Source organism: Sphaeramia orbicularis, chromosome 19 (genome assembly GCF_902148855.1).
Source record: "Sphaeramia orbicularis chromosome 19, fSphaOr1.1, whole genome shotgun sequence".
Lineage (NCBI taxonomy): Eukaryota > Metazoa > Chordata > Actinopteri > Kurtiformes > Apogonidae > Sphaeramia > Sphaeramia orbicularis.
Genome location: NC_043975.1, coordinates 4,390,550 through 4,406,424, shown reverse-complemented (window position 1 = coordinate 4,406,424; position 15,875 = coordinate 4,390,550). Strand labels below are relative to the sequence as shown.

At 36.9% G+C, this 15,875-nt stretch overlaps 1 protein-coding gene across 1 annotated transcript in view; it reads right to left on the bottom strand.

The window, feature by feature from the left end:
• The window catches only part of usp54b (ubiquitin specific peptidase 54b), a 101,019-nt gene that overhangs the window by 51,197 nt on the left and 33,947 nt on the right, over positions 1-15,875 (bottom strand). The window contains exons 4-6 of the mRNA XM_030121937.1: positions 14,658-14,771; positions 12,492-12,574; positions 7,354-7,459 (exon numbers count right to left, since the gene is read on the bottom strand). Of these exons, the coding sequence (XP_029977797.1) occupies positions 7,354-7,459; positions 12,492-12,574; positions 14,658-14,771 (303 nt within the window). The remainder of the gene's footprint in view (positions 1-7,353; positions 7,460-12,491; positions 12,575-14,657; positions 14,772-15,875) is intronic.

The following is a 15,875-nucleotide window of genomic DNA, read 5'->3' as shown; positions in this document are numbered from 1 at the left end:
CAAAAATTCCAAAATCAAAACTGTGAACAAACTTTCTTGATATTGTCCCAAGGAAGCTACAAGTAAAAGTTGAAATGAATCCGACTACAATTTTTGGAGAAGATTGTCAAAATGTAGACTTTGATGACTTTGTGTTTGACCCTTCAAGGTCACTCAAGGTCAAAGGTCATGAACCCAAATGAAAGTCCATAAATGACTTCCTATCAGTGATCAATAGTAACTATATTGATATCTGTAACCATTTCCATGTTATAAACCATCAAAATATGGACCATTAGAAGTAAAGGTACATTTTTTTGCTGCAAATTTCAGAAATTTGTAAAAAATTAAAACTGAGAACAAACTTTGTAGATATTGTCCCAAGGATGCTTACACGTAAAAGTTTAAATGAATCCGACTACAAGTTTTGGAGAAGAAGATTGAGAGAAAGAGACTTTGATGACTTCGTGTTTGACCCTTCAAGGTCACTAAAGGTCAAAGGTCATGGACCCAAATGAAAGTCCATATAGGTCTTCCTGTCAGTGCTCTGATCTGTAACAATTCCCATGTTATAAACCGTTAAAATATGGACCATTATAAGTAACGACAATTGTTTTTGCTGCAAATTTCAGAAATGTGTCAAAAAATCACAAATCAAACTCTGTAGATATTGTCCGAAGGAAGCTAAAAATCAAATTTGAAATGGATCTGATCAGTGGTTTTGTCAGAGAAGATGCTTGAAGAAATTGCTAACGAAGACAAAGTTGACAAAGATGATGATGACGCCGGACACAGCACCTGCACATTAGCTCATGACCTATCAGCTGGTGAGCTAAAAAAAAAAAAAAGAAAAAAAAAAAGTGTGATCAAACAGGTTTATTCATCCTGTGTTATGAGGCACAGAGTGTGACAGCGGTGCACAACGCTAAAACCATCCCTTTATTTGGCAGCAGCGAGCGCACGAGCAATGCCGGCGGATCCACACAAGTATAAACTGAGGCGAGTGAGAGTGAGGGGCCGAGATAAAAGCAGGGAAAAGAGACAATGAAAGGATTGAAAGAGACAGAACGACAGAGGAAGAAGCGCTGTGCTGAGTTGTATTTGTCCCTTGGGCCTTCTGTTGAGTTCAGAACCGTGTGTTCTGAATCCTTCCTTTGAGTCATGACCCACCGCAGAGCTGGTGCAACACACAAGCACAGGCCTCAGCGCTACGCACACGCACCGCCACGCACGCCGCGCTGGCAGGACGCGCTCGGAAACAGCCTGAGAACACCCCGGCAACCGGACGCTGGGCCAAACGCAACACTGACACACTAAAACACACACAAACACACACTAAAGCTCTCCCTTTGTGGGCGGCGGGCTGTCTTTGCGCTGGCACCAGACGTGGCACCAAGGTATTTTGCCAGAGTCGGCCTCTCGATTCTCAGAAACCGACACAAACAGGAGCCAGAAGCCAAACAGCCAGAGCCGACACCAGGGTTTATGTGTTAGCGTGGGACACATGGACGCTCTCTGTGCTGTCTCACCGCCCGCGACAACATCATTCATCAAGCGCTAGCGCAAACACATTCACTCCGCTTCATAATGCAACATTGATCGGGCCGTTCTCATCTCTGAATTTCATATGCAAAGATTTTTCGTTTCTCTTTCTGCTGTGGCTCTGCAGACCTTTTCCGAGAGAGCGTGGGTTATATAATAGTGCTGCTGGTCAAATGATACTGGAGCTTTGCAGAATGCTGATCGGTGCATTCTTCGCAGCAAAATGAAACAACTTTAGGAAAATGTTTGTGCTTATATTTCCCCGTGACTCATACGGCACGAGGAATAAAAAAGACGTCTGACAGCTGAGGAGGCAGGCCTATTGATGATGTACGAGCGCTGAAGTGTAAAACAGAATCACAACTAAAGAGAATGAGATGTAGGAAATGGACAGACACTGGAGATTATACTGGAAGACTGTAGTGATTCTCAGAAATATGACTCATGTAGAGAAATGTGTGTTAAAAGCCCAACTGCTAAGCCAGCAGCGCAATCTATCATCAACATACACTGGATATAATTAGTGGATGAAGGAGTCGACGTCAGCTATTTGGGTCTGAATTCCTGTTCCTGTTGTGACTTGGTTGTTGCCAAGTTGGTTTCCTGGAGCCTGAAATGACCATATTTGGCCCAAAGAGGTGGAGTTACAGGAATCCAAGGGGGCTGATGTGAGCTAATGCTAACTGCTAGCTTAGTGATTTGGAAAAAATAGTAAACTTCATTAAGCTTTTCTTAACAAAGTCATCTTTTAGCGTATGTCCACTGAGTGCTATGGTTCGGGTCGGTACACTACAGTACCAGGAGAATGTTTTCACTGCTAATTTTCCACATGGGATACATTGTTAACCCTCCGGTATCCGGGTGCACCTTTTATGCACACTTTGCCCTTCATGTTAAAAAACTTCATATTATTTCTCAAGATTTAAATAAGGTTAGAATTCAAAAGTTGTCCATTTTTGTATGATCTTTAAAATTCTGGCCACCAACTAAAATGTGCACATTGTAAACAAAAGAAAATTACCAGACTAGCATCTCTCTCCCAAGTGTGCCTAAAACGCACTGTTTCTTCCATTTGACATGTATGATTAGGGCTGACCCGGATTTACAAAAATAAAATCAAATTAGAGCAGAAAAATAAATCAATATATAATATTTAATAGTTTGATTTATAGGTGTGCATTTTTGGCACACTTGGTGACAGATACTAGTATTTTTGAACATTTGACCTAGCGCCAAAAATAATAATGCAAATTAACCAATGTTGCTGTTAATCACTGACATATGCCAGGATGAAAAAATCAAATATGTGATCCACTTTTTATGTAGTATATTGAAAAAAATAAATTTTTTTGCATCCAAAAAATGGTTTGTTTACATTACAAACACGGCATTTAAAGGGTGAAAAAATTTGACAGTTGTTGAGTATTTGGTATTTTTATTTACAGCTCAAGTTGATGAAATAGAAAAAAGTGTAAAATAATTAAAAACAAACTGTATGAAAAAATTTTTTGACATTATTCCACAAGTGTGCCAAAAAGGCACACTTGGTGCTTAGTAAGGGCCTTACTGGACGGGATACCAGAGGGTTAACTTTGGTGTACTGTGGAATTTTATTTGTTGAAAATGTACTTTTGTGCAGCTTGCAAATATTTTCCATATTTTTAATTGCAGTAGTAAATAATCTTTGAAATCTGGAGGTTGTCACTTGTTAAGCCCCTTGAGGGTTTCTTGGTAACCATCCATCACAATTTTTAACCAACATGTATTCATGTGTATGTTTTTTACTATGTGAAAATCAATCAGCTAATCAAATTTTATTTATATAGTGCCAAATCTTAACAAAAGATATGTCATGACACTTTAGATGTAGAGCCAGTCGAAACCAGACTCTTAAGACAATTTACAGAAAATTAAATAAATAAATAAAATAGAATAAATACAATTTGATTGTTTACCTCTTCTGTGAAGTCAGATGTGATTCTGATTTCTGGTAACCTGAAGAGGAAGAGTTTCTTCTACTGAACTATGTTATAAAGCAACCACCAAAGCTGCTGTAACTTTTGATGCAGGACCTTTATGTGAAACGGACTGTTTTTACACCTTGCAGTTGGTATTTTATGTAAGAATTTATCCACCAGTGCACGTACACTACGTGGACAAAAGTATGTGGACAAGTTGAATTCAGGTGTTTCTTTTCTAACAGGCGTCTGGGATACAAAACAATAATGACTAATGTCAGAATATAGTTTTATATTATGGCATAAATATCATTACATTGGTTAGTTTGGTTTAAATTGTTACCTTTGTTTCCAAAATGCCTCAGAGATGTTTTTTATGTAATTCCTCTCAACATTTTTTTTGTCCATGACTGTGATTTAAAATGTTCTACCTCTAAATTTCTAAAATATTTTAAACTATTATAAACTATTTGGACAAAAATATTAGCTACAGCTGTAAGATGCCCTGCTCATGATGATTTGAAATATAAACATCAATATTTTCTTAAAGTTTAATGGGAGATTTTTCTTCCTTAGTGAGATGTGAAGAAAGTAGATGGTTAGTTGTGGTAGAAAAATATTATTTACAGTCAAGAGCGAGAAAAATATTTCAGAAATTTAGAGGTAGAACATTTAAAATCCAATTTAAAACCAATGCAATGATATTTATCCCAAAATAAAACTATATTCTGACATTAGTCATTAGGGGTGTGTAAATCACAATACTAGGATCACGATGCGATATATTACAATATATCATGATACTGTTAAAAAGGCAATTTTTTGTTTGTTCCTTTTTTAAAAATGATCATTTCCTTGAAGAATTGAATTACACCAGAAATCTGCACAAATTCTAAACACATTTATTTGATCACAACAGGATCTAATGTTATATCACAAAATTTTCTTGTGTTATGTTTTACAGACATTACAGTTTGAAATCCTGTTCAAATGTTCATATTCTATTAGTTCAGAACTAACATCAGAACATTATTTTAGTTCAATCCCAACAAAGAAACTACCGTACTTTCCGGGCTATAAGGTGCACCGGAATATAAGTCGCACCTGACTATAAGCCGCAGGTGTCCAAGTTGTGACGTTAGACGTTGACGTTATTTACAAAGAAAGATGTTAAACAGACAGATTATTTAAATATTTATTTCCATACCTTAACTGCTTTTTTTCCAAACAGTGCCTGTAACACAGCAGTAAAACAGCAGGAACACAGCTGGTTCAAAAACCCAGAACAGTCATTGATCTGTATCTTCATCTTCCTTCTGCTCATTAAACCACTGCAGTCGTCTTCTTCAGTGCTGGAGTTGAACATCCTCAGCTCCGTAACACTCCTTCTACGTCTCTCCTCCGTTGTTGCTCAATGGCACTTCCGTGCTGCAGCCCTATTTCCTTCTTTACAGACGCATCGATTGGTTTTAACTTCAAAGCTGCATCATATGCATTTCTTCGTGTGTTTTCCATGATGAGGGTTTGTGCATGACACGCAAAATGATTGTTAAAAGTTAAGATTACAACTTCTCCTCTCTGCATCACCTCTTCCACCTGTCTGTCTCACTTTTGCACTTCCTGCTAGAGCGCCCCCTGGTGGCCATTAGCCTGTATAAATCTATACTCGAGCTGCATCGCTGTATAAGCCACGGGGTTCAAAACGAGAAAAAAGTAGCGGCTTATAGTCCGGAAAGTACGGTAACATCATTTAATAAAAGAGTGTTAAATAATGATAAATAAAATATAAACAAAAAAGAAAAACAGAAAAACAAAAATGAACCTCCAAAATATCTGCATTTGAATAAACACCTAAACATATCGATACAGTACTTTTTAATATCGATACAGTATTGTGAAATTAAATATTGTGATGTATTGCAGAACCGATATTTTCTTACAGCCCTAATAGTCATTATTGTTTCGTATCCCAGACCCCTGTTAAAAAACAAACACCTGAATTCAACATGTCCATATACTGTGTTCCATATAATGTACATGTCAATTTCAGTGATAAATGACCATGTTCCAAACATCCACAGCTCCATGGTTTCCTCTCTCACCCCTTTGGCATGCAGCAAACAGCCTAACGCCGTCCTATCTTCAATCTAGCACCTACAGTATCTTCCAGCAGCCTCGGCCTCATCCAAATACCATCACTTTGTTTGAGCAAAGCCCAAGGTGGTGTTAACAAAAGATCAGCGCTGGAAGTGATGGAAGATAAACACGGGCTGGTTGTGTGTCTCCTGCAGGACTGTGTTAGGGAGGTTACAGCGGCAGTGGAGGGGGGGGTAGCTGCTCCACTCTGCCCAGAAAGGAGGCTCTTTGTGCGGACGTTTTGGCAGAGCAGCGTGGGTGATCGGGAGCCAAGCCGAACCTATTCAGCGGCGGCATTTTCCCATGTGGGGACACAACACGCAACCCTGCACGACAAAGGACTTCAACACGTTCCTGTGTCCGCCTCCTTCACAACCCACCCCTGCTTCCACTGGCTTTGGAGTTTCACTTGAGGATCATGTATTAATTACTTTTTTCATCCAGATTGTGCAAAAGTACTCTGAAAACATGACAATCATTACATTCTACTGCAAACAAAGCTTGTGTTGAAGAGATAGACTGTGGTTCTACTGGAAAAATTGGTAGAAAAAGCAAAAATAGGACCAATATCCCTGTATCTCTATCAGAATCAGTCCCCAGTTGAATGTGTGAGATTGTCAGGTTCTGTTCTATGATCCAGTCCTGTGGTCTGGATGCACATCAATCTCCCAGTAGAAGTGGACTTTCACTGGAGGAGAACTCAACTAATTCAGTGATCAATAGGAAGTATGTTGATATCTGGAACCATTTAATTGTTATAAACCATCAAAATATGGACCGTTAGAAGGAAAGTCCCATTTTTAAGGTTTCAAAAATTCATTAAAAAAAATTCAAAAATCTAAATTTCTCAAAACTGTGAACAAAATTTGTAGACATTGTCCCAAGCATGATACATATAATTATTTAAATAGACCAGAAACTTTATTTTGTCAGTAGTAGTTGTAAACATGCACCACACACCGAAATTTGTCTTCTGCCTTTAACTCATCACTAGATAATGCATCACACACTTTGCATGCTAGGAACAGTGGGCTTGCCATGTCAGCCACTCGAGGACCAAGTGGAGGGGTTAAGTGCCTTGCTCAAGGGCACATCAGCCAACAATTCTACTTCAGTCCAGGGAATCGAACTGGCAACCCTTTGGTCACAAGCCGACTCTCCTGCCGACTAGGCCACAGCTGCCCCTGAATCCAACCGGTAGTTTCGTTAGACAAGAAGATTGTTGAAATGTAGACGTTGGTGACCTTGAGTTTGACCCTTCAAGGTCACTGAAGGTCAAAGGTCATGAACCCAAATGAAAGGCCATATATGACTTCCTATCAGTGATCTATAGGAAATATACTGATATCTCTAACCATTTACATGTTATAAACCATTGAAATATGGTCCATTATAAGTAAAGGCACATTTTTTTTACATTTAAAAAATTCATCAAAAATGTAAAAATCAAAACTTCTCAGAACTGTGGACAACCTTTGTAGACATTGCCCCAAGGAAGCAACATAAAAAATGTGAAATAAACCAACCAGTAGTTTCGTCAGAGAAGATGTTTGAAGAAATTGCTAACAAAGACGACGACGAAGACAGAGACAAAGACGAAGACGGACACAGCGCCATCACAGTAGCTCATGACCGATCGACTGCTGAGTTAAAAAGAAGACCATCCTTAACTCTACACAAACAAAGACAAATTCCTGACAGTACTTTAAGTGCCAGTGAAATACCCATTAGTACTTACAGGGCAGTTCCTCAGGTCTCCCATGTTGCTGGCGTTGCGGAGTAGCTCTCCAAACATGTCCGGTGTGGGTTTCTCTCTGCACTCCAGCATCCTCACTGCCTGGTTACTGCAGCATCGACCGCACACAAGCATTAGCACAAAAAAAAAAACACATGTATACAGTCAATAAATGTGTGTAGTGGTCAATAAAGAGTGCAGAACTACTATAGAATAAAGCAGTAGAAGACACTGAATATATGAATATGTGGTTTTGACTTTTGTGTGGGAGTTTGGGATGTTTATTCTGTTCATCTGTTTATGCTGCAGACAGGAAATCTGACAACCATTAAAAAAAACAAAAGACTCAAATGTTTAGCCTTAAATGGAGACGTTAAACAGTTATCTGCAGCGACATTTTCTGGATCTGCATGTCATCCTTACACTGAGGCACGATTCAGACTTATTCACATCTGTCCTGTTTGATCTGATCATATGCAGACTAGGGATGTCATGAGAACCGATACTCACAATACCATTCGATACTGTGATGAAAAAATAAACGTCGATACTCATTTTTTAAGAAACGGAAAAACGGATGCTTGTGTAAGAATTGGTACCATCGGTAGGCTACTGCTATTCTGGAATTGATGAGGGCAGTACGCACCGACAGTACACATGCAACAGGTACAGCAACTCGTGAAAGAATGGCAACAGCTGCAGCTAATGCTCCGCCTCGTCTAATGGACAAAACAGGGGTCAAAGGTCATGGGTGGAAGTATTTCAGGTAGACGACCACGACATGGTTATTGACACGCATTAACCACTGTGTAAACGCCGCCACCGCGGAATTCAAAGGAAGGAGGGGAATACCACGAACCTAGCAAAGCACCTTCAAGACAGACACCCAAATCTGTTTAAAGAATTCAAGGTGAGTTCCGTTATTCAGCATTAAACATCTGACATGCGATATTATCAGAGCTCGACATTAGCACTGGCCCGTACAAAATGTTGACAACAAGAAACTATACCAGCGGTCACTTAGAGGTGGACCACGGTCCTGGTCTGGACCCAGAAGTCGCCCCATATGGACTTAGCTCTGTTAGCTTAGCTCTTTTTAAACTGAAAACAGCCACAGTAAAACCACTAATCACCTCTGTTTTCTGTTCGGTTTGAGTTGTCAATAGTTGAACTAAAGATCTCTTTGGAATCTGAACTGTCACGGTTTAGTCTGAACCGTGGATCAACAAACGGCAACTTAGCAAAGATAATAACATCCCAAAATAACTGTATACCTTCAGAAGTCCCAGAATCACAGAAACAGTCGTTGCTTTTCCATTGACCTTCAAACTGCGCGAATATAACTTGCACATAAAAATTTACTTAATGGAAAAATGACAATTTTGCCAAAACTTTTGTTTTTTGATTCAAAATTTTTGCACTAGCAAGAGGTGGTTTTTCCTAACCCTCACCCAAGTCCATATATGACCTCTATCGGTGCTCAATAGTAACTATATTGATATCTGTAACCATTTACATGATAAACCATGAAAATATGGACTATTAGAGGTAAAGGCATATTTTTAATATTTCAAAAATTTGTCAAAAATTCAAAAATCTAAATTTCTCAAAACTGTGAAATAACTTTGTAGACGTTATCCCAAGAGAGCAACTTTTTTTTTAATGAATCCGACCTGTAGTTCTCAAAAACAGGACTGTTGAAATGTTGACATCGATGACCTTGAGTTTGACCCTTCAAGGTCACTCAAGGTCAAAGGTCATGGACTCAAATGAAAGTCCATATATGACTTCCTATCAGTGATCAATACTAACTATATTGATATCTGTAACCAGTTACATGCTGTTAACCATCAAAATATGAACAAATAAAGGCAAATTTTTTTATGTTTCAAAACATTTTTTAAAAATTCAAAAATCTAAATTTCTCAAAACTGTGAACAAAGTTTGAAGACATTGTCCCAAGGAAGATACATATAAAATTTTAAATGAAAATGATCAGTAGTTTGAAGAAGATTGCTGAAATCTAGACATTGGTGACCTTGAGTTTGACCCTTCAAGGTCACTCAAGGTCAAAGGTCATGGACTCAAATGAAAGGCCATATATGACTTCCTATCAGTGATCAATAGTACCTATATTGATATCTGTAACCATTTACATGTAATAAACCATCAAAATATGAACAAATAAAGGCTAAGTTTTTTGTTTCAAAAATTTGTCAAAAATTCAAAAATCTAAATTTCTCAAACTTGTGAATAATCTTTGTAGACATTGTCCCAAGGAAGATACATACAAAATTTGAAATGAATCTGACAAATAGTTTCTTTAGAGGAGATGTTTGAAGATGATGTAGATGATGTCTCCTTCCCAGTAGCTCATGTCTTATTAGCCGTTGAGTTAAAAATAAGACGACAAAAGACACTAAACAACAGATACTTGACAAGATACTCGTTTTTTTCACACTATCAACAACATATTTCCAGACCTTTAACAGTATCTGGTCTAAAATCTGAAAACAAAGAAGAGCAGACTTTTAACAGTAACTGAGCTGCTTGTTGTTTCATTTTCGTTTTGACCTTTTATCTGTATTTTCTCGGTGATATTTTACTCGGTTTCATCCTTTTTCTGCAGAGTGCTCTATAAATAACACTATATCACTGCTCACTCCAGACACATATAGACGCCTTCTAAAGCCACATGTGAACATACACCACATGGGTTCAGAAATAGAAATAAGAAACAGAAATAAAAACGGGACGGAGCAGTGAAAGTAGGAAAAAAATAGAAATAGAAAAAGCAGGGATTCCCTAAATGGAAAACAGCCGAACCTGCTGAAGTGTCCTTGACAAAGTTTGTGACTAATTATGATCTTTGACCAGAATAATTTCTCTACAGGGAGTAAATTTAGCAGAGAAACATCATTATTTCTGCAATTAATCTACAGAAATAACCAAAGAAAACAGCCTGTATACGGATCTACTTTATTATAGATCTGTTTCATGTATGTTTTAGTATCATGTTATTACAGCAAATCATCTTTATGAAGCAAAAGTCATAGAAGTAGTGGGTTTTTTTTCAGCGTCATCCTTCAGTAACATTTCAACACTGAGCTGCTTTAATCCATTTTAAATACAACTGTCCTCTAAAGGACACACTCCCATGTATATTATTCTAATCTGTGAATATTAAATGAATCTGTGTGCAGCTCCTGTTTGAGATTACACCTACCTACTGTGAATCAGCATTGTTTTGGTTTTCTTATTAACCCCTGGAATCCCACAGGCAACAATTGTTCTGTCGTTATTGAACTGTTTTATCAGACTAGGAAATGCAGTAATTGCACTGTCATTGTTAGATCCATTCAGTTTGCAGGTCCATGGTCCCATTATATATCTATTTATAATAAGGTAAGGTAAGGTAAGATAAGATATTAAAAATTTGAGATTTTTATGGTCTTTTGCTGCTAAATGGATTTTTATTGTTCCTGTAACAGTGGCAATAAAGCTCTATTCTATTCTATTCTATTCTATAATATTCATATTTTATGCCCATTTTCATTTTATTCTACTTTTAGTGCTATTTTTGTTTTACTTTTTGTAAAATTTTATATTATATTTTCTTTTTTTGCTTTATAGTTTTTGTAATTTTTGTTACACTCACTGCACTCACAATCATCATCATAGTCTTCATCATCACCATCACATCACCGTCATCATCATCATCTTTATCACCATCTTCATCATCACCACCATCATCATCATCATCACCACCACCACAATAATCATTATCTTCATCATCATCATCATCTTCATCATCACCACCATCATCTTCATCATCATCATTTTCATCATCACCATCATCTTCTTCATCTTCACTACCATCATCATCCTCTTCACCACCATCATCATCATCACCACCACCATCATCTTTCATCATCTTCATCACCATCATCATCTACATCATCTTCATCACCACCACCATCATCTTCATCATCATCTAAATCATCTTCATCATCTTCACCACCATCACTATCATCATCATCATCTTCATCATCTTCATCATCTTCATCATCACCACCATCACCATCATCCTCTTCATCATCACCATCATCTTCACCACCATCACAATCATCATCACCATCTTCATCATCACCACCATCATCATCATGACCATCATCTTCTTTATCTTCACCACCATCATCTACATCATCATCATCATCACTATCATCTTCACCACTTTCATCATTATCACCATCATCATCTTCACCATCATCATCTACATCATCATCACTACCATCTTCACCACCTTCATCAGCATCATCATCATCTTCATCATCATCATCACTATCATCATTATCTTCATCACCATCATCATCATCATCATCATCATCATCATCATCATCATCATCATCACTATCATCCTCATCCCTCCTGTATCTGTTATTCCAAACCCGTTCCGTCTGTTTCATCTTTTGCTTTGCCCTCTGATTATCGCGCCCATGTTGACTTTTGCATATTTGGCGATCTCCGCGTGGGGTAAAAATAGCTCGGCGGCGCTAACAGGCACAAACAAAGCGCGCGGTGGCACTGCTGTGTACAACTGTGTTTATTTGTACTTTTGCCCCCCATTAATCCCCTTATTTCCTTTCTGCTGTTCCACTTTCCCACAGACACGGCCTCCTACTTCCCTTCTGTTTCGCTGTCTTTCCGACCCCACTATTACGCGTATAGATTTACGTCGCCCCCTGAGTCTCCTGAATCAAACGTCTGATTGATCACCCCCCCCCACCCCCACTACCCCCGACTCCCTCTTGTTCTTCATTTCATTGACTTGGACTGTGTGTGATTTTTACGTAACGCCTCCCAGGACACGCCGCCGTGGCTTCACCTGTGTGGATTTCCTCACCTGTTTTTGCATATGCACAAAGATGCACGTGTGTGTGTGCATGATGTGTGTGTGTGTGTGTGTGTGTGTACGTGTGTGTGCATGCATGTGCGATTGTGCTCAGTGTTCAGCAGGGACTCGTGCAGGGAAGAAGAGAACACGCTGTACCTTCCTTTACTGCCACCCAGCCTCAGCTTGCTGCCAGATTTACTGCAGTGTGTGTGTTAGTGTGTGTATATAGGTGTGTGTCTGGTCTTACCAGAGGGATGTAGTGGAGATGTAATGAACCATCTGAATGAAGGGCAAGGGGTCTGATGTGGCTCCACAGCTGTTACACACACACTGCAAACACAAATACAACAAACGCAGCATTTTTCAACAGAAGCAGCAATAACTCCACCATGAAATAGTTGTTTTAAAGACACGAACCAGGCCCCACCTGGACTGAACTAAACACATAAGAGCCTTCCATTGGATCATTACTGCAGCCAATCAGATGGTTCTGCTGCAACAAGTTCCTTAACCCAGACTGATGAAGTGAGGAGCTTCATTTCTGAACCAAAAGTATCTGATATGAAAGTCATTTATTCCTCTTCATATTTCTATCAATATTTCTATCGATTTGAGATGCATTTATTATACTTTAATACCTTTTAAATTATTGGTAGTGTTCTATATGTATGTTTTCAGCACTGACGTTTAGTGTGTGTTTTGTGTATGATCAGCAAAATGAACAAAACAACAAAACAACAAGCAAAATGAAATAAAAATGAACAAAATAATTAACAAATGGAACAAAAACATCGACAAACTAGACAAAAATGATCAAAATAATCAACAAATGGAACAAAAAAAATCAACAAACTGAACAAAAACGACCAAAATAATCAACAAAATGAGCAAAATGCATGTGTCTGTATGTTTTTTAAGATGGTGTTATATGTATGGTTTTAGAACAGAGCTTTACTTTAGTGTGGATGTTTGGCTGAAATTTGTACTTTGTAAAACTTCTGCTGCTGTTGTCTTGGCCACAACAAGAGATTTTTAAACTACAAATAATGAATAAAAAAGAAGATTTAAAATGTTTTCTTATAAAATTAACAAAATAACCCATAATAAAAACATCAACAAACTGGACAAAAATGATCAAAATAATCAACAAATGGAATAAAACATCAACAAACTGAACAAAAATGACCAAAACAACAAACAAACTGAACAAAAATGATCAAAATAATTAACAAATGGAATAAAACATCAACAAACTGAACAAAAATGACCAAAACAACAAACAAACTGAACAAAAATGATCAAAATAATCAACAAAATGAGCAAGATATATGTATATGTATGTTTTTAGTGTGGATATATGGCTGAAATTTCTACTTTCTGTACATTCTGCTGCTGTTGTCTTGGCCAGGGCAGTCTGGAAAAGAAAATCTTAAACTAAACATAATAAATTTAAAAAAAAAAAAAAAAAAAAAAAAATACAAAAAAAAAAAAAAATAATAAAAAAAAGAGCAAACACTACCAAAATTACAAACCACACAAAAATGACCAACAAAACAAAAAAAATAACAAAAAACCAACGAAATGAACAAAAAATGGCCAAATAATTTACAAACTGAACAAAAATGACTCAAATAAACAACAAAATTATCAAAATAACCAAAAACAACAAAAATGACCAAAATAAGAAACTATATAAATGACCAAAATAATGACCAAAATTACCAAAAAAGTAAAAAAAAAAAAAAACAAATCAAAATAAACAAAAAATGGCCAACTAATTTACAAACTGAACAAAAATGACTCAAATAAACAATAAAATTATCAAAATAACGAAAAAAACCAAAAATGACCAAAATGACCAAAAAACATAAAAAACAAAATAAACAAAAAATTGCCAAATAATTATCAAACTGAACAAAATGAGCAAAACGTATGTATCTGCATGTTTTTATGATGCTGTTTTATGTATGTTTTTAGTGTGGATGTTTGGCTGAAATTCCTACTTTCTATAACTTCTGCCTCTTGGCTCTCTGCTACAAAAGTCTTTAATCTCACTGAGTAGTTTTTTCCTGGTTAAATAAAGGTTGATATAATAAATAATGGAGTTGACACCTCATATTTTTTCGCTTAATGGAAAAATGAGAGAAAATATAAGAGAAACGTAAGAGAATTTTGATCAAGATCCAGTGCAGCAGGCGGGACTTAGAATAAACTGAGTATAAACATGTAAATGAATGGTATTTATTTATAAGTACTACGAGTCACAGTTTGAGTGTTCTGTGTCTTTTTCAAGTATAAGTTTGATCATTTTTGGAAGTGTTTCTGCACCATTACCCATCATGCACTGTACTCCACAGTGTCACACCCACTTGTGTAAATAGTGTCAGCTGTGTGTGAACGGTGTGTGTCCCACCTGTTCGAACAGAGTCATGGCGAACTTCTGGTGGGGTATACAGTGTTTGGCCGTGCAGATGTCTTCCCGACTTTCCGCACTGATGTGGAAGTGGATCCGCATCAGGAGGTTTTCCTAAAAAAAGCAGAAGGTAAATCAGACGCGTTGGCTCAGAAGACGTTTGTACGTAGTGTCAGTGAATGCAACACTGTTAAATCATTTTTTTAAAGAGGTAGACAACAAAACAAAGACAATATTATCCTTGAAAATCCCATTTGACGCTGAATGAAAGGATGATGCACGATATGGACAAAAGTATGTGGACACGTTGAATTCAGGTGTTTCTTTTCTAACACACTGGAAGAAATCAAAATCTTACCAAGTGTATTTTTCTCATTTCTAGTCCAAATATCTCATCACACTTAAAATCAGACAGAATCACCTAAAGAGGAACTTCTCAGTGAGATATCAGAACTGATTTTTAGACAATAGATCTGGAGAATCTTATTTCAAGAAATCTTGTCAAGATAATTTTCACTTGTTCCATTGGCAGAATTTTTTTTTTTTTTTGCTTAATTCAAGATTTTTTTTTGCTTAATTCAAGATTTTTTGGGTTAATTCAAGTAAAAAAATCTGCCAATGGAAGAAGTAAAATTATCTTGGTAAGATTTCTTGAAATAAGACTTTCCCGATCTATTGTCTAAAAATAAGTTCTTATATCTCACTGAAAACTTATTGTTCACACTGTTTTTCATACTGTACATACACTATATAGCCAAAAGTATGTGGACGCGTTGAAATCAGGTGTTTCTTTTCTAACAGGGGTCTGGGATACAAAACAGTAATGACTAATGTCAGAATATAGTTTTATATTGGGATAAATATCTTTGCATTGGTTAGTTTGGTTTAAATTGTTATCTTTGCTTCTAAAATGCCTCAGAGATGGTTTTGACTTAATTTCTCTCTACATTGATTTAGTTGTTTTTTTATCCATGACTATAATTTTAAATGTTCTACCTCTAAATTTCTAAATAAAATTTTCCTGTTCTGACTGTAAATAATAATTTTCTACCACAACTAATCATCTACTTTCTTCACATCTCACTGAGGAAGAAAAATCTACCATTAAACTTTAAGGAAATATTGATGTTTTTATCTCAAATCCTCATGAGCAGGACATCTGACAGCTGTAGACATGAAGTGTCCCAATACTTTTGTCCATATAGTTTAGAAAGATCA